The sequence below is a fragment of the Notolepis coatsorum genome, assembly GCF_963971535.1.
Source record: "Notolepis coatsorum genome assembly, chromosome: 10".
Lineage (NCBI taxonomy): Eukaryota > Metazoa > Chordata > Actinopteri > Aulopiformes > Paralepididae > Notolepis > Notolepis coatsorum.
In genome coordinates, this window is record NC_140174.1 from 67,648,438 (window position 1) to 67,672,104 (window position 23,667).

General features: G+C 42.8%; 1 protein-coding gene across 1 annotated transcript; it reads right to left on the bottom strand.

Moving 5' to 3' along the window:
* Positions 1 to 890: 890 nt before the first annotated feature.
* On the bottom strand, positions 891 to 21,110 carry slc16a9b (solute carrier family 16 member 9b). Its single transcript, XM_084322853.1, has 9 exons — positions 20,851 to 21,110; positions 19,642 to 19,960; positions 16,114 to 16,257; positions 13,721 to 13,816; positions 13,092 to 13,485; positions 12,330 to 12,409; positions 10,044 to 10,266; positions 6,215 to 6,387; positions 891 to 4,146 (listed from the first exon to the last, which is right to left on the bottom strand). The coding sequence occupies exons 2-9, from the start codon at positions 19,889 to 19,891 to the stop codon at positions 3,923 to 3,925; spliced, it is 1,584 nt and encodes a 527-aa protein (XP_084178979.1). The 5' UTR covers positions 19,892 to 19,960; positions 20,851 to 21,110; the 3' UTR covers positions 891 to 3,922.
* Between the last annotated feature and the right edge of the window lie 2,557 nt (positions 21,111 to 23,667).

The following is a 23,667-nucleotide window of genomic DNA, read 5'->3' on the forward strand; positions in this document are numbered from 1 at the left end:
CACTCAACGATGCACACACACATACACACACAGTAGCAATGTAGGTCATCATACCACAATGTTACATGTTTGGTTAATTTTAAGTGAGACGTGTGGGTGTGTCTCATGCACATGCTCAATCAGGTAAAGACAGACCACAATCTGTGTCACTCTTATTTTCTCACTTTGCTCTCCCTCAATCTTTTAATCTGTCTTGTACGTGCACTTTTATTTTAGTTTCTCCGTCAGTGTGTCTGTCTTAGTTTGTCTGTCAGTGTGTATGTCTGTCTCTCTTAATCTCTTTTGGTTTGTCTGTCTATTTGCTCTTCATTCTTGAAAAGTTTACCTCCCAACAGCAAAGATATACACAAACAAATACACACACATAACTATAATGTAGGTCAGAATACCCTACCCAGCAGCACCACAGCATATCATGCTCAGTTGAGTGTGTCATCTGGTGGAGGTGAGTAATATAATTGTGTATGTGTGCGTGTACATGCGTGTGTGTGCGGGGGGGGGGTTGTGGGTCAGTAGGAATGGGGTTGTGACGGAATGAGTTTCCTCAAGGTAAAAAAAAAATACCATTTCCTGTTTGCCACGGGTGATTGGGTGGACGTGTTGTGTGTGTCTATTTTGGGTGGTTAATGAAAGCCTCTTTCATGTCTGTTGGCAGTTGTGTGTGTGTGTACACATGTGTGTGTGTGTAGTTGGGGGAGTCCCCTCCCTCCCCTTTAGCCATCACCAGACTAGGATTTGAATTTGAGAGGAAATCCAGTCTGAGGCGGTTCACACACACACACACGAGTGCGAGCCAGAAACACACACACACACAAAACAGGAAATTGAATTGGTGGCGTGATGTGATGACTGGCTCGCATGTTGGAAAAAGGAGATAACTTTGTTTCAACAGTGTCGAAATGTTTTATTCAAAAAGTAACACATAACAAAAACAAACAGGACAAACACATATAAATATATAAATAACAGATGGCCGAAGTTTGTTTTTTTAAGACAATATTTTCATCATATTATAAAAGGCATCACAAACTATGACAACAGCCATGCCATAATTATCTTCAATTCAAATTCAAGTGAATTTCCATACGTGCTTGACGTAATTATCTTTATAAAACAGCAGGAGTCAGGTTGCATGAGAATCGAACAGACATCTCTCGTCCGTCTTCTGAAACAAGTGGACGGTTCTTTGTGTGTTTGATTCAAGGGTCAAAAGGTCAGTGCATCTCTGAACAGGTCAAGTCTGGTACTTTCACTACATTTTAAATCCCATTTTGTGTATGTGTGTGATAAATACAAATATTTATCCATCTATCTATCAAATCTGAGGCCACTGGACTGGTTAGGAAACAGGACCCACATAGACCCTATGCAATGGAGTTACAGTACAATCCAATCAGGGGGGGATACACCTTAGATTGGTGAATATTGTGCTAATTCACTTGATCTCAAATTGTTCTCTATCCAGATGTGGACCCTGCGGGACAGTGTCAGAATGACCCCCGGCCCACATCGGTCGATCAAAATCACATGCTCCTTATTTTCATCCCAAATATTTGAAATTAATGCTACTGTCTGTAACCAGGGGTATAGCCTACAAATGTATTTGACAGACCTGCACCAGACCTGCACTGGACTCCACACAGTTAGTGTCCTATTCAGCATCACACTTAAAAAGAGCTTAAAAAAAACATGTACACAAGACATTACAACCATCGAATAGATATTTGACAGGAAATATATTGCTTGAAAGGTATCAAAGGTAGGACCAGCCTGGTTTAAAATGAAAGGCTTAACTCTCCATACAAAATCACTTTCCCCTCTTTCTGTTTGTTTTGTTTAGGTTCAACTGTTACTTTTACCCCCCCCCCCCCAAATCCAGCCTTTCAGACATTACTGGTATATAAACACAAAACACAAGCAGTAGTGGACAAATACCTTACACTTTGGTATAATATGCAGAAACACAGGATTTGTTTGAGGCAATGTTTCATTGCAAAGCTAGAGAGAGGCAGTTATTGGGGCAGTTTTATATTCAGAGGTTCTAAAAGGTTTCTGTGCTGAGGACCCCCCAAATAAATGGGCAAAGCGGAGTTCTGTTGGGACACTAAGTTACATGTGTTACATGCCCTGTGGGGGATCGTTCGCAGTGCCCTACAATTAGAACCATAACCGCCAGGATTAACCATGTTGCCATTTATTCTGCTATCACAATAAACGGTTATGACAGAACTAGGCTTTTGGCCCAAAACTCCAATTTGAGAACCATTCTAGCGGAGAGCAACTCTGAAAATAGTACAAGGTGAAACTGCCCGTTTGTGACACCCGTCTCAAAACAAAAATAACCCTCCTTGTAGCCTGTAAACCCTGAAACAAAAGGATGCTGTCATTGTTCTTCAGAGCTAAAGTGCTTTCCCATGTTGTTCTTTTCTACCTTGCTGTGTCATCAACTTGTCCCCCGATAAACAATGAAATAAGATAGAAATAACAGGCAGAATATTGACAAATAGAAAAGAGAACAAGGACACAGTATAGATATACTGTATATAAAGAAAGAAATAAGATTCAATATTAAAGGGAGCAACTATAGATCACTTTTAAAGTATAGTGAAGAATGAATACGAATTCAATCAATAAAAGTAGGAGAAACCGATATAAAAGTCAAAAATCAGTATAAAAATAACCAGGTTCGATCAGAGATCATACAAACTGGTCTCTGGTCGCTTGTCAAGTCATAGTCTCAACTGTAAACGTTGACTTTAGGAGAACACAACAGCTCCCCGATCAGCGCTACGGAGGGTTTTTATCTCACTGCTCCTGTTCCGATTCAGAACGGTAACCTCTATTCAAGTTTAATGGGAACGGAAATACCCACTCAAACCAATATGAACCATAACTGCGTGTAGTTCCCGGTGAGGTTAGTCTTAGAAGTTAGGTATCTGATAGCTTAGCCCTCAAGACTGAGCTATCACCTTTTGTGTCTGTTTGTTCAAATGTAACTTGGAGGATAGCAGGAACTAAACAGTACAAAATAAAAATACATAAAAGAAATTATAATAATAAATCACTCTAAAAATCGATAGTTAACATGGGATTATAACTTCCACAGGACGACGTGGTCCTGCTGTTGAGCCTTCTAGAACGAGACAGCCATCAGCCGGGTCATAAACACCATCTGATCAGCAAGAGCCATGAATAAAGAGCCTATTCTTTTTCTTTTCTACAATGGGTGCCACATTGTACAGTGTTGTACAAGTGTTGGCTAGAAATAGTGATACCCTCTGTTCACCTTGACATTGAATCATGTGTTGCCTAGCAACAACCACAGAGCAGGACCGTAAAACGTCTTGAAACCACAGTGGCTGAACGCGGTCTATCAATTGGCTCTGTGGTCAACTTGGAGTCCATCTAAGAACTAATCTCTTTTTTACATGTTTGTGCGTTTGCGACTTGACATTTTTCTTTTACATTTTAGGGCTACGTGTGCTTTTTGCTTCAAAACAAAAGTAAAAGAAAAGATATATAATAATAATTATAATAAAACACCATGTGCTTTTGTTTTTGTTCAAAGATGGGGTTGGTTCTCTCAGCGAGTTCTCAGCCACTCGTGAAGTGAAATTCAACTTGTGTACAGCGTGATCCACAAGCAAAATATAGTTTCTCTTCATATATGGAGTGTCCACCCCCGTAAAACCCTGCCTCTTGTTCTCCTGTCCCTCTGTCCATGCCAGAACAAACCTCTGATACAGCAAGGATGAATTCCCAGTCTGATCTGATCAATACCCCATGTATAATCAATACCCATTTTCCAGATTCAGAAACAAATCAGAATCCAGAAGAACTGAATCCAGACTCAGAACCACATTTTAACATTCCATAATCCAGATCGAAAACCAGCTTCCACATGGAGATTTCAGAACCTCCCTCAGGCCACAGAAGCTACCATATCAAGCTGGTTGATGAATTCAGCAGGGTCTGGGGAGACTGGAGCCACGAGAAGGACTTCTTCAGAGCGTGCAGGGGTTTCGGTCTTGGTACGGTCCAGGCATGGCAGGGCCGCATGGAGGAGGATCATACAACCGAGCAGCACACACCCCCCACTGAGGTAGAACGCAAGGTCGTAAGACAAGGTCAGGTCATAGAACCAGCCTAGAGATAGAGAGAGAGACAGAGACAGAGAGAGAGAATGGAGGGGAGAGAACACAGAAATATATTAGACAATGTTTTGCCAATTTGATAATTGTGTATCAATCTACATCAATATAAAATTCAACGGAGGCCATTGATGGAAAATGTTGAATGCCCATTTATCCTGCATGTTGAAAGAAACAAAAGGTTGCTACAGGTATGTGCAAAACAACTGTTATGTGGGTTGATGTGTGAGAAATATATCAACAACAATGTAATAAACTAGATGTTTTATTGTAGGAACCTATAAACATGCCTCAGTGGAACAGTAAAATAATGCACAGAAATGAGGCATTTTCTTTAAAAAATGGTCCGCAATCTGTGCTAGTCCTCTATGTAGGCTATGCTAGTTGAAAAAAATAGGAAATTATCCAGAAGAAATAACAAAATAAATGCATAGTGTAGGTCAAATGTTATGTTTGTATCAAAGCATTGATGATGCGTTGACAAAGCCTTGATGACGTGTTGATGACGCCTTGATGAAGTGCTGATGATGCATTGATGAAGCCTTGATGAAGTGCTGATGATGCATTGATGAAGCCTTGATGAAGTGCTGATGAAGCCTTGATGAAGTGCTGATGATGCATTGATGAAGCCTTGATGAAGTGCTGATGATGCATTGATGAAGTGCTGATAAAGCCTTGATGAAGTGCTGATGATGCATTGATGAAGCCTTGATGAAGTGCTGATGATGCATTGATGAAGCCTTGATGAAGCATTGATGAAGCCTTGATGAAGCATTGATGAAGCCTTGATGAAGCCTTGATGAAGGCCACTTGGCAGAAACAGGTCTGTGTTTTTCTTTCTTTCTTTGTTTTTCCCACTGTCAAGTGTGCACTAGAACCGCTAAAGAGACCACATACCATCAAGTAATTGTGTCTAGGAAACTTCTGTAACAGGAAATGATTAGTTTGTTTTCTTCTTGTGGTCCACATGATCTGAACATGTGTTGTTCTGAACTGTGCCCTCGATTTGGTTCAAATAGACACACAGATAAACCAATCTCTCGATGATCAATAACTCAACATTTATATCAACACCTCGTATCTGTTTTTGTTTCTTTCTGGAATGATCTATTGTTTCCCCCACAACTTTATCAATCCAATCCTTTGGATTACTCAATATTTAGTAGGGGTGGGAATCGCCAGAGACCGCGCAATACGATACTATCGCGATACTTGAGCTGTGATACGATAGTATCGCGATACTCGATATATCGCGAATATTGTGATTTTTTTTAATCAAATTTCTTTTTTTTAACTGCAAAGTAAAACTGTCAACATGTTTTATCTAATAAAATAAAGTTCAGTCTTCATCTCGCTTCAATACTTTTTTATTGCAGAACATGGTATTTTCTCAAGCAGACAGATGTAAACACTGTAATCTGTGTTGCATGTACCTGAAAAACTGAACTGTTTGTATTAGTCATATTCCAACTTAACTGAATGCACATGTGTGTGTGTGGACTACTGTACTATTACAGGTATTGAAATGAACAATGCAACTTCCGTATACAAAAAAATTAAAATCGTATGAATAATTAAATATCGATACTTGGCGTCCCTGTATCGATACAGTATCGCCACGCAAAGTATCGCGATACAACTACGTATCAATTTTTCCCCCCACCCATAATATTTAGAGAGGCAGACGGGGCCTGCTCGACGCAGAAGGTAGTTTCAGCCGCAGTCACATATCATCCCAGCCACATACGCTACCCATCATGTGAAGCATAACGAAGCCCCCCCCCCTCTCTCTCTCTCACACTCTCTCTCTCTCTCTCTCTCTCTCTCTCTCACACACACTCTCTCTCTCTCTCACACTCACTATCTCTCTCTCTCACACTCACTCTCTCTCTCTCTCTCTCTCTCTCTCTCACTCACTCTCTCTCTCTCACACACTCTCTCTCACACACACTCTCTCTCTCTCACACACTATCTCTCTCTCTCTCACACTCACACTCTCACACACAATCTCTCTATCTCTCTCTCACACACTCTCTCTCTCTCTCTCTCTCTCTCTCTCTTACCTACAACCGGTGGGCCTAGCATTATGCCAAAGCCTCCAAAGAACATGAGAATCCCATGGGCCTCCGTCAGTCTCTCCATGCCGACCACCTTGGTGGTGACATATGAGGTTAGGGACCAGTTCCCAGACAGGAAGCCGAGGAATGCCGACAGGACCTGCAGGCCCACGTATGTCCTGTAGATTCAAACACACAAGACCGGTTATTATCCATCCATCCATACATCCATCCACACCACCATACATCCATCCATGACCCAACCCACTCACCCACCCAAAACAAATGGTAATTTTGCTCCCCTAGGGGTTGAGATCTTCATCCTGCTGCATACTGCTGTCATGTCAGAGTACCTCTATCTTTTCCTAGACAGACTCCAAAGAGATACTCTGACATCACCAGCTGGGCTGGGGCAGAGTGTGCAACAAGGTGAAGATATCAACCACTAGGGGTCAGCAATGACCCATTGTGTTAGTTAGTCTTTAACTTCTCTTTTAACACTTTGAGTGCCAACGACGCTATATGTCGTTAGTTCATGCGGACCGTTGAATGCCAGCAACGACATATAGCGTTTGTTTGTCTTTTTTTTATTTTTTATTAGCGATTTGAATTCATATTTCATCAATCTAGTCTCACGTTAGTGCAGCAACCTCTCTCTGAGCTCCATTGGGAAAATAACGCCCCCTATCATCTCTCCCTGTGTAACTGCACCCCATTGGATTAGACTGAAATCCAGTTTCCTCATTTTACTTATCCGGCAAGCCATCCAGAGAGATCCAAGTCTTCGCCGACCCTCAGAACAGCGTGGAATCAGTATTTCCAATACCCAGCGCTGAATCAATAAACGCAATCTATATTTGGAATGGTGATCAGGAATTGGAATCATCTTTTTGGAGAACATCTGATCTGAGGTAAGGAATCTATTTTACCAGTCTTAGGATAATCGGATCTGTTTTCACAGAGATATCAGCGTGTGCCATGTGTGTGTGTGCGCTGATCAGGAAATGAGAGAATAGATTTTTCAGCTCGCTTCTCTAGCGTGCATAAGTACACATATACTATCGATAATCTAGTGTTTATTTGAAAACGATTGATAAATAGACCGAAAAATCACAACGTTTTTGTGTATTCCAGAATATTCCAGTAAATGCCGTTTATCACGGAATCTTTATATTTTCCTGAAACTTTCAAGAAAACTAGGGTTTTTCAAAATGGTATAAAACGGAAATGAACCGATTAAAAAACAATCCGTTTCGACAATGTTGACTGCAAACAAGTCATTGGGTCTCATTCCCAAACATTTTTCAAAGATATATTCTGGAAGACTTATCTTGGAACCACTGAGACATAATCTATGACAAGTACACTCTGAGTCCTGAACGTGCTGGAGATATGTCTTAAGTGGCTGAAACGGTCGCAGGAATGATATGATCTGATATCTGCTTGGAGAATGGCATTCTGTCGTAAACTCCAAAGCGCGTTCCCGTTCAGCTCATTTGCATACAAAACACCGCCTCCATAGCTCCTTATAAGGCAACTGGTGACGCAGCTGTGTGAAATGGAATGGCGGAAGTGCTTTGCGAGCCGCGTGATTACGAAACCTAGCGTCAGTCAGTGCCAATCAGAGAGCGTCTCCGAGAAATGCGGCTAGGTTTCGTAATCACGCTTGCGCCCATCAAAACTAGATTAGATTAATGTATTGGCATCATATACAACTCGCGGTACACACCTGCCGCACACACGCGCGCGCACGCAGTACTGTATATGAATGAATGAATGACATATATAGCCTACGGCGGGGGTAATGAATGAACGCAGTATGGCTTATTATTCCATAATTAAGCCTATAGGCTACTGTTCATTCGTAGGCGCACACAAGACTTGTTATGGAATATTAATGCAGTCTATTTCCACCGATTAGCTTTAGTTCTTATTTATTTATCCACTGTCATTTCAGTGTTGGTGTATAGTTTAATTGATTAATGATATATTCGAAGGAATGCAGGTTTATAGCTATATCAACCCCCTACAATGTACAGTAAATGACCAAGTATGGTTTTGTCAATATTCCAATGTACAGTTTTGCTTGTACAGTGTAAGTCTATCCCCCACCCACCCCTACCCAACCTCCTCCAACAGTTTCTACGTCAAATGTACTCTCTTTTCTGGACTCTTTTTGTATCACAAACAGTACTGTATTTGCAAATCTGGTATGTCATAAATGTATAGATGTAGCAGTACTGTCTATCTGTGTCATGTGTGTATATATGTTATGATGAATTGAAAATGGGGGACCCTGATGTAAACAAGACGAAATTCTTTCTCTGGTCTGCATCCCCTTATGTAATTGAGCTGTACTGTACTGTACCCATTCTGCAATCTGTTAATGAAGTTTTCAATCAATCAATCAAACAAAGGTCTGTCCCATTGTATACCAATCAATGGGATACATTGCATGTTGACCTGCATTCTTTCAAATGTATATAATTAATCATTAAAACAGATGTGTAACAAATAAGAAATACAAATTCCACAGAAGGCATTAAATTATTATTATTTTCAATCATTTCACAATAATTGCATAATTGTGTTTGAATATCTGAGTAATTATTTGTCCAAAATAGCTGGTTCAGATATGGTTAATCCAGCTGCCCTGTGATCAGATGAATCCATATTATTTATTTTTCCGACATCAAATTCGTAATTTCTTATCGTACAAATATTGTCATATTTATTTTAATTATGATTAAGTAATTAATTCCAAGGAGGCCTGTAGCGTTGACGTGAAGGAATCACTATGAGAACACAGTCTGTCAAGTTATAATAACATTTTAAATTAGTCAATCAATCATGAGATTTGATCGTGGGCTGAGAGCATATTTAAGTGTGCTCCTCAGCACTCTTAGATCTGCTCTCAAATAAGATCTCAGGAAAATTTGAGGACTCCCACTCCCAGCCCTAATATGTCTTAGGCTACGTTTAGACGGAGAGAGTCTGAACAGAAACCGCAAAAGTCGTCTTGCGGTCTCACTTTTAATTTTGCGTTTAGACTAGTGTTTTGGGATGGAATTCTCCGTGCAGACGAGGCTGTAACAACTCAAGACAACGGAGTCCCGCTGTCACACGATTGGCGCATATGTCACATGACGTGCTGTGAAGACCCGCCCTACTCTGCCTCTGATTCGCAGACTGTGGGTGGGGAATGTGATTGGACCAAAGCAGTCACTCACAGACAGTGGGTCCAGTCATAATAGTTGTGATAGCGGGACAGATTCTTGTGTATTTAAAAGTACTGCCAATGTAGCCTTCAGGTGATCGCCATGGATAGAATCAGACATGCTTTGTTTACGCCTCTAGGCTACTGGCGCATGCCTGTGATGTAAGCAGTACGCGCGACGAGAGCCTTGACAACCCTTTCGTCATCGTTTTATGCGGTTTTGACAGTTTAGATGAGAGCGCAAAGGTTTATCGTTTCTAGGAATTCCACCCTGGAAGGTGGTCTCACTTTTTTACGGTTTCACCCCGTAAAAACGGCGTTTCCGTATAAACGAAAGGCACATCCGAAAAAATATTTTTGCGGATTCACCTGCTAGCGTTTCCGTCTAAACAGGGCCTTAAATAGGCCGAAATCTGGCTAAGACGAAATATTTTGTCGTAACTTCGTTCGAGAATGAGACCCATTGATAAGCGACAGCCAGATTAGACAGTTTTTTAGACATAATTTAAGACAGATTATGCGTTCACAACGCTATCATTGAAGTGGGTGCTGGCATTCAACCATTTTTGACCATGTTCACCAGTGGCATCCAAAGTGTTAAAGGCAGTGAGAACCTACTTGACGACCGGTATCAGGAGCAGTCCCAGCCCGCTCCCTCCGATGGTGAAGGCAAAGAGGAAGATGCTGTTCACCCAAGGTTGGTCCGCCATGAAGCCCAGTGCCAGCTTGCCAGCGCCGGCGGAGATGGCAGTGATGGAGACCAGCGGGAGGGCGGCCACGCCCTCGGACAGCCCCCCGCTCTGGGCCACGTCCTCCATGAAGAGCAAGGGAGGGAAGGCACCTGGAGAAGTGGAAACAGTAGGATTGCATGATCCGTCACTAACAACCGGAACCGGAAGCCCCTGTAGGAAATAGATGTAAAGATGTTTTATCAATCCAGCTCCGAAGACAATCCCTGTGGGTGAAACACTTTATTAATAACCCTTACAGGTGAGTATTTAGGATTTTTTTCCTCCCTGAGAATTCTACCACTCTATAGTTTTCAATTATCAGTAGCCATTATGACATCTTCATTAGAATGTAACGTTTTCAACATTCTAAGCACACCCTCAGTGTGATCGTACACCTGACAGGGTTTTACATTCAAATAAAACAGGTTTCATCAGCAGACATTTCTTATCGCTCCGTCTTTGACAACAGCAGGTACCTGGGAAGTGGGTTAGATTACAGTGGAATGTCACTCATATGTACATATTCTGTGTTGGCGAGGACGGTGTCAACCCCCTTTCATCGCCCCCACAAACATCCACCAGCTATGATAAAGCCCCTTTCCTGCTCGGAGAGAGGGTTTAGGGTGGGGTGGGAATTGCCGTGGGGTTTACATTTCCGATCAAGTGTCGCTAAATGCATTTGTGTGATGGCTTTGGTAAACCGGATACTTCAGACAAACTGCCATTTAATTTCAGGTGAACAATGTTTTCAAACCTAATTGACCTGTCGAAAGCCCTGCCCTCTTTTCTTGATCCTCAAATCACAACTGTCGCTTCCCTCGGACAAAGGTGTGATTTGAGGATCGCAAAAAGAAGGCAGGCTTGAGATAGGTAAATTATCTAAAGAAGGTAAGTTGGAGTGTTGTGTAGTGGATGACAGTAGAGCAGGGGTCAGCCACCTTTTTGACATGGAGTGCCTGTTTGAAATATAGTTGTAACTAGTGTGCCTCAACAATATCCATGCATCGTAAATATTTTTTCTCATAATCAGGTATTTTTTATGATAATTTTTACATTATTACATCATTATCGTTATTATTAACAATATTATTATGATGGTTGTATCAACCCTAAATCTGAGTTGGGGGGGGGGGGAATGCAATGCAGACAAACAGCTGCATACAGTGCGACCATTTCACTCACATTTGCCCATTCATTTTTGGACACATCACACACCATCAGTGTGTGTACTGTACGTGGGCTGTCATAGCTCCACCTACAGGCCTAATGGAGAACACCAGGAGAACACCAGGATGTGAATGGAGGGTGAATGTGAGGTATATCGTGTAAATAAGTTTTGATTGATCGCAAGACTACACTGTAAAAAATATATAATAATAAGTTACCAGAACTTAAAAATATTGAGTTCAGTTACTGTGCATTAAGGTTTTCAGTTTTCAATCCATAATAATCCAGAAAAATAAGTACACAACCACATTATTTCAACCTAATAAAACTATGTTTATTGTCATTGTTTTAAGAACACAAGTTGACTTGGTAATACTCACATTTTGAGTAAAGAATATGGCTTTTAACATGTGCAATGTTCAATGAAATAGAAAAATAAATAATAAAATTAGTTGATTAATCCCACTGGTCACAATGGTGACCGTAATAATGTTTTTGTTATAAGGCTCTGCAAATGTTACTGAATGATGTAGCAATGTATTTCCAGCTAAATTGAAATAATAAACAAATAAAGGGTCTCAATTAAATATGTGGTAGTAAAAAGAACCTGTGGGAGGATTTCAACAAGATAAATGCGACAACAGTGCAAAATATTTCACTATAATATTTCAAAGCAACATTTTTTTTTTTTTTTTTTTTTTTTTTTTTACTGCTGCCCCCTGTGCCTATGCAAATGCCCCTGTGTGCCTATGCAGGCACGCGTGCCTAAGGTTGCCTACCCCTGCAGTAGAGGATGAGTAAATTCAGGTCAATTATCACATTGTTGATTGATAGTTGATTTTGGTAATTTGGTCATTTTGGGTGGTTTTGATTTCACAACTGCAAATACATGGGCTGTCGAAAACATTCAGAAAGGGACTTAAATGGTTCTTGATCTGAAGGGTTAAATTAGAGAGTAATAGAACAATGGATCACAGCAAAAAAAAGAAGAGAGGAGGGAACTCACCAAGGCTGAAGAGGAAGAGGGAGACACAGAGAGCCATGAATACTCTGTTCTGGAGTAGAGACGCGGTAGAGGAGAAATACCTGGGGAGAGAGAGAGAGAATATGAGTAGGATTTTTATTTTTATTTTTTTAATCCTCTCTTTCTCAGATTTTTCTGTTTTTCTCCCCGTCCCAATTTATTCGTTGTGCCAATTCCCCCTCCCCTTACTGGTTGTTGTGCGCATGTTCTCCTACTGGTCGGTGCAAGGGAACCCTGAAGTCATCCACATGCTTCCTCCGACACACTCTTGGACTCTTTTTTCACCTGGCAGCGAGGACTCTCATTGGTGAAGTGTAACGCGTGGGAGGTCACGCTGCCTTCATCAATTCCTGCCTTTCGCTGAGCAAGCGCCCAGACCTGACCTGTAGGCGTCGCTGTCCACAACGCCAGTTTCCCACCCATGACTTGCCCTCCCCCTAACCCAGCCAAACTAGTTAGTATGACGATCAGCCCAAGCCTCAAGCAATGCTGACTCCGGGAGTCGAGACCGCAGCCTCTTGCATTGGTGACGAGCACAATCTCCGCTACGCCGCCTGACCGCCCCAGGAATTTTAAACATACATAAACAATGTATACAGTACATGTATTTTCAGTAGTTTACATTGTCAGTGGTCTGGTATCAATTATATTTTGTAATTTTTCTGCAAACTTGCTTGTGTGTGTGTGTGTGCATGCATGTGTATGTCGCCTGTGGGTCTGTGCACGTGTGGGTATTGCACCTACCTAGAGTAGTCTCTGAGCTTGTTCTTAATCAGCTTGACCAGGGCAGAACAGCTGAACAGACTCCTGCTCTCGTAGGCCAGAGTCTCCTTCGTTTCTATGGTAATCACTAGGTCCTTGACCAGCAGAGGCTTCTCATTGGCCAGCAGAGACTCCGCTTTGATTGGCTCTTCGGAGGAGGGGGCTTTCTGGTACAGCTGTCCCTCGCCCGCCCGTCCTAAGATGGCGGCACGCTGCTTGAGGTAGTATTTTGGAGGGGAGAGGGGACGCATGGGGCCAGCGCAGGCGATGATGTTGAGCGCCAAGGCGCCGATGATCAACAGGCAGCCGTCCAGACCAAACAAGACAACCAGCTCGTTCTGGGCGGTGGCATACAGAAACCCGCCCAGGCTAGTGCCTGGAGAAAAACAGATTGGTTAACAACTTGATTAACAAGTAACAACCAATAAAAAGACAGTAGGAGTAGAAAGCAAATGCCATGTGTTTGTGTGTGTGTGTATGTGTGTGTGTGTGTGTGTGTTTGTGCATGTGTGCGTGAAATAGGGTGTTATCCCATTAGCTTGCCCTAAATAAGCAAACAAGAGAAGACGGAGTGTCTTTGTCATCTACTATGTGGTGAGGGGAACACTTACCGGTGGTGACTATCCCCAGTGCCAAGCCTCTCCTCTTGTCAAAGTAGACACAAGTGATGGTGAGAGTGGCAGCGTACACCAGACCACACCCAATACCTGAAAAACACAAACATATAACCTTAACATACTTAACATACATAAGCATCCACAAATCATGTGCAACCCAGATTCGGCACAAAAAAGGGACTAAACACGTTTCGCAATTATGCCACAACAATGTGGAACGCCCTACCCACAGCCGTTAAAAAAATGTGAATCCCTACCCACATTCAAAATCGTTCTTAAAGAGCACCTACGGGAGGCTGCAATTCGAAACTGGCCGCATGGAATAAATGGTCCGATTACTGAATATGGCTCAAAGAAGGCGGTAGAGGCCGATTTTCCAATTTCTCAAGTGGCACATATTATTGGAATTAACTATTTAACATACTCCCATGTCATGTGACGCTATGAATGCCAGCTGTCTGTGCATGAGTGAGTGTGTGTGTGTGTGTGTGTGTGTGTGTGTGTGTGTGTGTGTGTGTGTGTGTGTGTGTGTTTGTGGGGGGGCAACTGACTACTGGGAACAGTAACAAGTTTCACAGTACGTCCAACGATTACGTACTTATTCCACATTATTTTGTATTTGTAACGTTGTAATTTAGAACATTCCTGCCCCCGGCCGAGCCCTGACAGGACAGCAGACCCAGAGATAGTGTGGTGGTTAAGAACCCTGTCTCTAGGATCACATGATGTACACCTGCTGGTCTGGGATCAAATCCCACCAGAGCCTTCTCTCCTCTACTTTCCTTCCTACTGTCTCAATAAAGAACCTTCTCTCCTGTGTCTCCTCTACTCCCATCTCCCTCTCAGCCTTCCTACTGTCTCAATAAAGAACCTTCTCTCCTGTGTCTCCTCTACTCCCATCTCCCTCTCAGCCTTCCTACTGTCTCAATAAAGAACCCTCTCTCCTCCTGTCTCCTCTACTCCCATCTCCCTCTCAGCCTTCCTACTGTCTCAATAAAGAACCTTCTCTCCTGTGTCTCCTCTACTATGTCTCCCTCTCAGCCTTCCTACTGTCTCAATATAGAACCTTCTCTCCTGTGTCTCCTCTACTCTGTCTCCCTCTCAGCCTTCCTACTGTCTCAATATAGAACCTTCTCTCCTGTGTCTCCTCTACTCTGTCTCCCTCTCAGCCTTCCTACTGTCTCAATAAAGAACCTTCTCTCCTGTGTCTCCTCTACTCCCATCTCCCTCTCAGCCTTCCTACTGTCTCAATAAAGAACCTTTTCTCCTGTGTCTCCTCTACTCTGTCTCCCTCTCAGCCTTCCTATCTCATTAAAGAACGTTCTCTCCTGTGTCTCCCTCTCAGCCTTCCTACTGTCTCATTAAATAACTTTCTCTCCTATGTCTCCTCTACTCCATCTCCCTCTCAGCCTTCCTGTCTCAATAAAGAACCTTCTTTCTTGTGTCTCCTCTACTCTGTCTCCCTCTCAGCCTTCTTACTGTCTCATTAAAGAACCTTCTCTCCTGTGTCTCCTCTATTCCGTTTCCCTCTCAGGCCCCGTTTAGACGGAAACGCTAGCAGGTGAATCCGCAAAAATATTTTTTCGGATGTGCCTTTCGTTTATACGGAAACAGCGTTTTTACGGGGTGAAACCGCAAAAAAGTGAGACTACCTTCCAGGGTGGAATTCCTAGAAACGCAAAACCTTTGCGCTCTCGTCTAAACTGTCAAACCGTATAAATCTGTTAAAACGATGACGAAAGGGTTGTCACGGCTCTGGTCGCGCGTACTGCTTACGTCACAGGTAGCAGGTATGCGCCAGTAGCCGAGACGTAAACAAAGCAAGTATGTCTGACGTTATATCAACGGAGATCACTTGAAGGCTACATTGGCAGTACTTTTAAAGAGACAAGAATCTGTCCCGCGGCTATCACAACTATTATGACTGGACCCACTGTCTGTGAGTGACTCTGCTTTGGTCCAATCACATTCCCCACCCACACTCTGCGAATCAGAGGCAGAGTAGGGCGGGTCTTCACAGCACGTCATGTGACATATGCGCCAATCGTGTGACAGCGGGGCTCCGTTGTCTCGAGTTGTTACAGCCTCGTCTAGACGGAGAATTCCACCCCAAAACGCTCGTCTAAACGCAAAATTAAAAGTGAAACCGCAAGACGACTTTTGCGGTTTCTGTTCAGACTTCCATCCCAAAACGCTCGTCTAAACGTAGCCTCAGCCTTCCTACTGTCTCATTAAAGAACCTTCTCTCCTGTGTCTCCTCTACTCTGTTTCCCTCTCAGCCTTCCTACTGTCTCAATATAGATTAAACTAAATAATACAGCAAGTGGAATATCTCCTTTTAGAGAAACAAAAGAGGGACTGTGAGTGAGAGAGAGTGTCAGACTTACCGACGACTATGCCGTAGGAGAAGATGAGGAAGGGGATATTGGGAGCGAAGGCACTCAACATCAGACCTCCGGCAACCATCACACCACTGAAGATGGTCACGGGACGCGCCCCGAAGTTCACCACGCAAGCACTGCAGATGGGGCCTGCACAGGAGGGGAAGAAGAGAGATGGGATGGAGGGGAGAGAGGGAGGAAAGGGTTAATAATAGGGATGCTCGATATTGGCTTTTTTACCAATACCGATATACCGATATTGTCCAACTCTTAATTTCCGATACCGATATCAACCGATATATGCAGGGTTTCCCCCCCCAAAAAATGGAATAATTTCAGGTAATTAACATTACATATATCTTGTTGTGGAATTAACACAACATTATGCATACTTTTGACAATAAATAAAATCTGAATTTTTTCTTACTTGCTTGCCTGGGTAAATAAAGGTTATAGAAATGTTAAAAAAAATATATAAAAAAGAATTTAAACCGATACCGATATTTTCAGATATCACATTTTAATGCCAATATCGGCCGATAATATCGGTAGGCCGATAATATCGGACATCCCTAGTTAACGGTTATTAAGTGCTATGGCTTCCTTGTTAACAAGTTTAAATAGCACTGCCCCAAACACACACACAGATTGTTGGTGGAAATGCTGGTATAAGCCTGAGGCATTAAGAGCTATGCCTATAGAAGCAAGTCATTATGGAGCTCTGTGTTTGTGTCTATGTGTGTGGGTGTGTGTTTGGGCACTGTTATGTTTAGAAGCACAATTAGATATTACAAGTGTGTGTGTGTGTGTGTGTGTGTGTGTGTGTGTGTGTGTGTGTGTGTGTGTGTGTGTGTGTGTGTGTGTGTGTGTGTGAAAAACTAGTGAAAACGTTTGTGGTGTTGCCAAATGTGATGAGTGACATGAGTCATGCTGCTGCTGCTGTTGTGTTTTTACTATGAAGAGAAGAGTGTCCATTAGGTCCATTATTTAGAGAGGAGTGTGGTGGTGATGACCCTGAGTCTGTTTAGACTTTGCGGGAGGGGGGTCACCTAGTGTCTGTTTAGACTTTGTGAGGCGGGGGTGATCACCTTGAGTCTGTTTAGACTTTGCGGGGGCGGGGGGGGGGGGGTGATCATGCAAATTGCAGGTTTCTTCAGGTTTACATGCTGTATGTAATAGGGGTGCACCGATATGAAAATGTGCCACCGATACTAGGGGTGGGACGATACATCGATCCAGATCGATATATCGATCTATTATCAATAATCAAATAGGATCGATGCCACGTAAAAAGATCGATTCATATTGCGATACTCTTATTTTGAAAATCCGGCGACGGCGACGTCATCGCCCCGCGCCCAGTGTTGTGAAACTCAAACTCTGTTTAACATCAACAGCAGTAGCGTCTAGAGTGTCACTAGAGCAAGACTAGTGTGCCTATTCTGTGACCCAAAACATGTCCCTGCTGTTTTATTCCACAACGGGTCCAATGCATCTAACCTGCTTTGCAATCCTCGTCACTCCATTATGCCCACGTCGCGTTAAAGATCGAAGATAACGTTACATTAGCGTGAGCTAACAAGCTAACCCAGAGCCATAGGCAGAGAGAAGTGGGGACTGGGAGGGTGCATTCTCGGGATAGCCCCACTAACAGGATCTGGCCGGTACTGCACCTTGGGACTCCCAATATGCTTTTCCAGCCAAAATACAGCTCTGTGACAGTGAATAGGATATTAATATCGAGATAAACGAACCAAAAACAGTGAACAGGAGGTCTATTTGTATTAAAAACAATAGATTGTTTTTCATTTAAATGTCTGAAAGAGCTCAAAAATAAAAATGTCATGATATTTCCATTGCCTTTTTTTTTTGTTGATTTAAATGTTACTGATTGTATTAAATGGGCACATAATATCGTCTCATATCGATCGCAGGCACCTGAATCGTATCGTATCGTGGCAGACTGTGTGATATCGGATAATATCGTATCGTTGTCCAAAGAATCGATATCGTATCGTATCGTGATTAAACTGGTGATTCCCACCCCTAACCGATACCGATTGTTCAACTAACACAATCGGCCGATATTTGTGGCAATTTATTTTTTTTAATATTTTTTTTTTTTGTAATTTTTTCTTTTTTTTTAATGAAACTACTGTATATTTGTGTTACAAATTGTGCTCACCGATATGAACATAGGCCTCTTTACTTACTTAAAAAAAGGAAACATCAAGAATCTCTCTCCCAGTATGGTCTGCCGGGCTGCAGCTAGATACTAGTTCTCCCAGTATGGTCTACCGGGCTGCAGCTGGATACTATTGTCTCAACCAGAGCTCTCAACCAATGAAATTTTGATTGACAGTCGATTCTGCCAATTACGTCACACACCGCTTGCACCCGCCTCTGCTGTTACCACCAATCGGCAAGCGCGTATACATTTTTACCTCCGCTTTTGTCCGCCATTGATTTTGACGAGAGGTTTTCTACAACAACGGCGGCGCGGCCGACGTTTAGCTTTTAGCTCAACGAGGCATAATGATTTTACTGCCAGGAATGTTATAATAAAACAAAGCCTTTCTATACATGTGTCTGATTGAAAACTTTATTAACAGATTGCAGAATGGGTAAAACTCAGGGCTCTATGAGCAACATGAACGCGTAATGCTTGCTACGTTAGGGTAAATAATATGCTGATGTTATTGAACGTGTAACACTAACTATATAACGTTAATGCCACAAAACGAATGCCTTGTTAATCATAAGTAGTAACTTTGATGCAGTAGCTTGTGTGTGTGTGGGGTCTGGGGACGGCGTTGTGCAGGTCGCGAGTGAACTTTTCTTTGTCTTTTGACGCTACACAAATTGATGGATATTTATCGGCTACTGCCATCGGCACATTCGAGCGTATCGGCCGATAGGCCGATTGCAGTCAACAAGGCAATTATCGGCCGATACCCGACCGATACATCGGTGCACCCCTAGTATGTAATTAGTGTTGTTATTCCCTGTCATTCATCATTCATCCTCAAATCGCCTTGCCTTTCTGGTGAAAATGGAGCACATCGTGAGACCTCATTTTATGTGATCTCTCTCGCTCTCACACAAACATACCCACACACACCCGTACAGTATTTCCGTCTGTCCGTCTTTCTTCTTCCCTCTCTCTCTCACTTTGATGAGAAATATTTTCATATATAATTTCCAGACAGACCCCCCCCACCCACACACACAAATAGCATCTCTCTGCGCACGCCTTTCTTTCTGTCTCACTTTCTCTCTTATCCGTCTCTCTCTTCTGTCTCACTCCCGCTCCATGGAAAGGAAGGGAAGAGATGGTGTATGGCTTTTTTTTCTTATATGAGCAATATCTTCACATCATTTACACACACAGCCTCTTTCTCTCTCTCTCTCTCTCTCTCTCTGAAGTATGCATTTCTAAATCTTAGGATATATGAGTAATATTTTCATTATTCATATTTTCAATTTTACAACCCCCCCAACCTCACACACATTCCACCCTGTTTCACTACTCACTGGCTATGAGTCCCACTCCAGAGACCAGGGAGCCCACCCAGGCTGTCATGCCCTTGCCCTCCTGGAAAGCATGCAGCCATTCCGGGTAGAGGACGCCCACAGACTGGGGGGATCCGTAAGCCAGGAGCTGGGCCATGAAGCAGGCCACCACAATCACCCAGCCCCACCCTCCATCCATGGCCTTGGATGTCCTGCTTTTACTGCTGCTACTGCTGCTGCCGGTGGTGGCTGTCTGAGTGGGAGGAGTCATAATGACTGGCCAGTCGGCTGGGGCAGGGAGACTCTGAGATGAAAAACAAGCGCTCCTCTTCCTGGTCTCCTGAAATGGGAGAAGGGCAAGGAGGTGGGGGGTGAAATGACAGGTGGGGGAGGAAAGAAGAGAGGAAGTGGGGGAGGGTTGAAAAGAGAAAAAGGGCGAGGGGAAAGAAGAGAGGGAGAAGTAAGGGAAAAGAGAAAGGAGAAATGGAAGGAAGATACAGAGAAAGAAAGGGAATAATGGGTAGAGGGAGAAAGCGAGAGGTAGATAACAAGATAGGGGGATGTCAGAGGAAGAGAGAGGAGAGAGAGAAGAGTTGATTCATGTATTATGAATGCCTGTTTATCCATGAACATTTATTGAGGGCAGGCCCTCATTTACAATGATGTCAGACATCACAAGCAAATTTGTTTTATATATAGCCTAGGCGGCTAGGCCTATTAACAACGAAGAGGGTGAAGAATTGTGTGAATTGTTTTACAGTTTATCAACACATCCTCACCCATACTCGATAACATCTTTGCCATGATGACTTGAGCAATGGATGATTGCTTCGTGTTTACATTCTTATCAAGCTGTGAATCTGACTACTAGTCTGTAGTAACAACCTTGAAGCGCGCAGCCGAGCGCACCTAACCACACGCGCGCGCGCAACAGGCGCATCTGTGCCCGCCGGCCATGATAATAACGCGCATCCTTCAAACTTTCGGGAGTCGACAAAAAATAAATATATATATATATAAGATCACGAAATACATTTAGACCTATAGGAGATTTATTTGGAATTGTTTTAAATCGAGGTAAAAATCTGTCTGAAAGCACAGCATCTATGTAAAACTCGAAATGGGCAGTTATTTGCTGACAACCTTTTGTAAAAATGTCCATCACGACCAAATCATCTTTAAAAACTAATTAAATTGTATACATTGCTAATAAACGAATGCAAACCTTACCTGGATAATAGTGGACACCTGCCGATGACGATGTGCTTGGTGACCCCCCAGCAGTGATGATGGTCGGTCAACTGGCCGCGAGAGCACAAGCTGCGCCCCGAAGGTGAACTATCATAGCGCAACGCACATGTCCACTACAATAAATCTACTGTAGCGTTTTCTATAATAACCCTGAAGCGGATAGCTGCTGTGTTGATGTGGCATCGTCTGTGTGTGAATAATGAGGGATCCGCAAGGCTGAGCTTTTGTGTTACTATGGGCTGAGGGAGAGAGAGAACCGGTTTGAAGCTGTTCTCGCTGGTCTGTCTCTGTACAGCCCCGTGCTTCAGCGCTGAGGAGCCGAGCCGCACTTCCTCCTCCTCCTCTTCTCTCTTATCGTCCGGCTGTACACTGTAAGAACAAAAGCTGCAAGAAAACGGTAAATGTTTGCCATCAATGGTTTCCAAATACGTACCGTCAAATGACAGTAAAATCAAATACATTACAACCTTTTAATTAATGGTTAATATTTTGATAAAAGGTAATTTACTGTATTTTTTATGGCATTTACACTTAAAGTAGAAAAACAAAGGTAATGTGTAAAATAATACAGTGAATTTCCCTTGGAAAAAAAACATTTATTTTTTACAGTGTGTGTGGGGGGGGGGGCTACAGCTGTTCCAGACATCATCAAACGCAGCTTCCTTTCTTTCCGCCCAGGCTTGTTGTGTGAGTTAACGTCTCCATCCCAGTCTTGTAAAGACACCGCCTCGAACATGAATAAATAATTCTTCACACATTAGGCCTAAAGATTATAGGTTCCTATAATATGGACGTTGTAAAAACGAGACAACACGCAAAAGGGTGACTACTAGGCCATGGAAAATAATATGCACCCCAATTCAGCAGTAAAGGGGTATATCAGATGTTGGTAGCCAGCAATTGCATTCCTCGAACATACTTTAACCAAACTGCATTAATATGCTTGCTTATTTATGAAACCCAATAATAAGCTATTTGAATGATTAATAAAGTAAACATAACATCGCGATCTATATAGCCAAGTAATAACAAATCTAGTGCCACACGTTATCAATGTAGCCTATAACAGTAATATGCCGTTATAAATGTAATAGGGAAAGACATTTTTAACAGACACGAGATAAGCACTGCGAGGCCGTACAGGGCCGGTCTGAACCGGTTCTCAACAATACTGTCTGCCACACTTGCACCGCGAGATGCTCTCTGCGCGCGGCGCACCCACCGGCCGGCGTCCTCAATCAGAGGCAGCCACATCACTGCCGGAGTTGGAAAAAACGGACTTTGTTTTATTAAAAAAATAATTAATACGTGATCGTATAAGCGATGAAAGAAAATAAACATTTACTTTAAAATAGGCTATGAACGTTCTGTTTCTGATTCACGGAGAGCAGCAGATACACAAAGAGAGATTATGCCAACTATCCATGGCAACGTGAGCGCGCTCGAGGAAAACATGACATCATCCGGGATTCCGGGAACAACCTTGTAATAAAGTTGATCTGGCCTTTTATTAATTTAAACCACAAATGGGAGCGACTTCGACAATGCTAACCGATTTGAGGTCGTTTATACATACACGGCTCTTTTCCATAGGTGCACAACATGCTTCGAGGTTGACACAGATCCAGTACAAATTATAGGCGAAATCAGCACAGATGATTGCATCATTCACACGGTTGGTTCCGTGCTTGAGAACTCAGTGAGTCAAACACTTGGATGTGAAATGACGAGGCAGAGCTGGGATTGTTATTATCAAAACAATGAGTTACATAGTCAGTTACTGACAGCAATAACTTAACTCAAGTAGTGTCAATGTTACTACATTAAAATTATCACGGCTTGCATTGCCAGGTCTGAGTATATGCTGACATTGCCTTGGTCCAAAAATCCACAAGTGGCTTTCGTTTGAACCGCAGCAGCAGCAGCGATTCATCAGATGGTCGATCAGCTGTTGCTGCTGTTGTAGTGACAGGAGGGGAAACTTCAAATGGGTTGAATCATCCACGTCTGAGATGCATCCAGTGGTGCGTTATTGAAATCATCTGGGGTGACACGCACCACGTGCACGAGCGCTCCCGGCGCGTGCGCGCGCTCCCGCGAATGCGCATTTAATGTCCCCTCGCTTGGGCACAGACTAAAGACAGTGCCTAATTGCCTCTACGAATGGAATGTAACACATGTCTTCACAACAAGTTAGGTGTGAATGCATCTGAGAACGTATTTAACACACCTGACGACCGGCGCTATTGATATGCAAATAGCGAGTACTTATCATGGGGTGGCACGGAGTGCAACCCCGTCCCATGAAGAACGCATGTCTGGATGCATCCGTGGGAAATGTGTCAGTAGCTGCTCAGCGAGTTGGTTGAGGTGTTCTGTTATTAGGCATTTTACAGGTTCACCCATGACAACTAGTTTCCCTCCAAGAACACATGAAGTGTAGCTACTGGTGTTGGTACAATTAGTTTTAGAACAGTTCATGATAAACATTTTGTAATTAATTTAATGTAATACCACTATATGTAATACTCCCATGGAAATTACATATACCGTCTGTTATCATGACACTTTGAAAATGAAAATCTATAGGGTCAATTCACTTCAATTTGAATTAAATTCAGTCTAAAATGCAATAGGCCTACTTGAATTAGGATTACGGCTGTCCTTGACTAAATTATTGTCGAATAAAAGCCCTATAGGACTTTGTCAACTAATCAATTAGTTGATCTAATCAACAAATCTGTTTCCTGTATGCAGTCATGTCGAAGGACCTATTTAAATTGCATGCTTACCAGA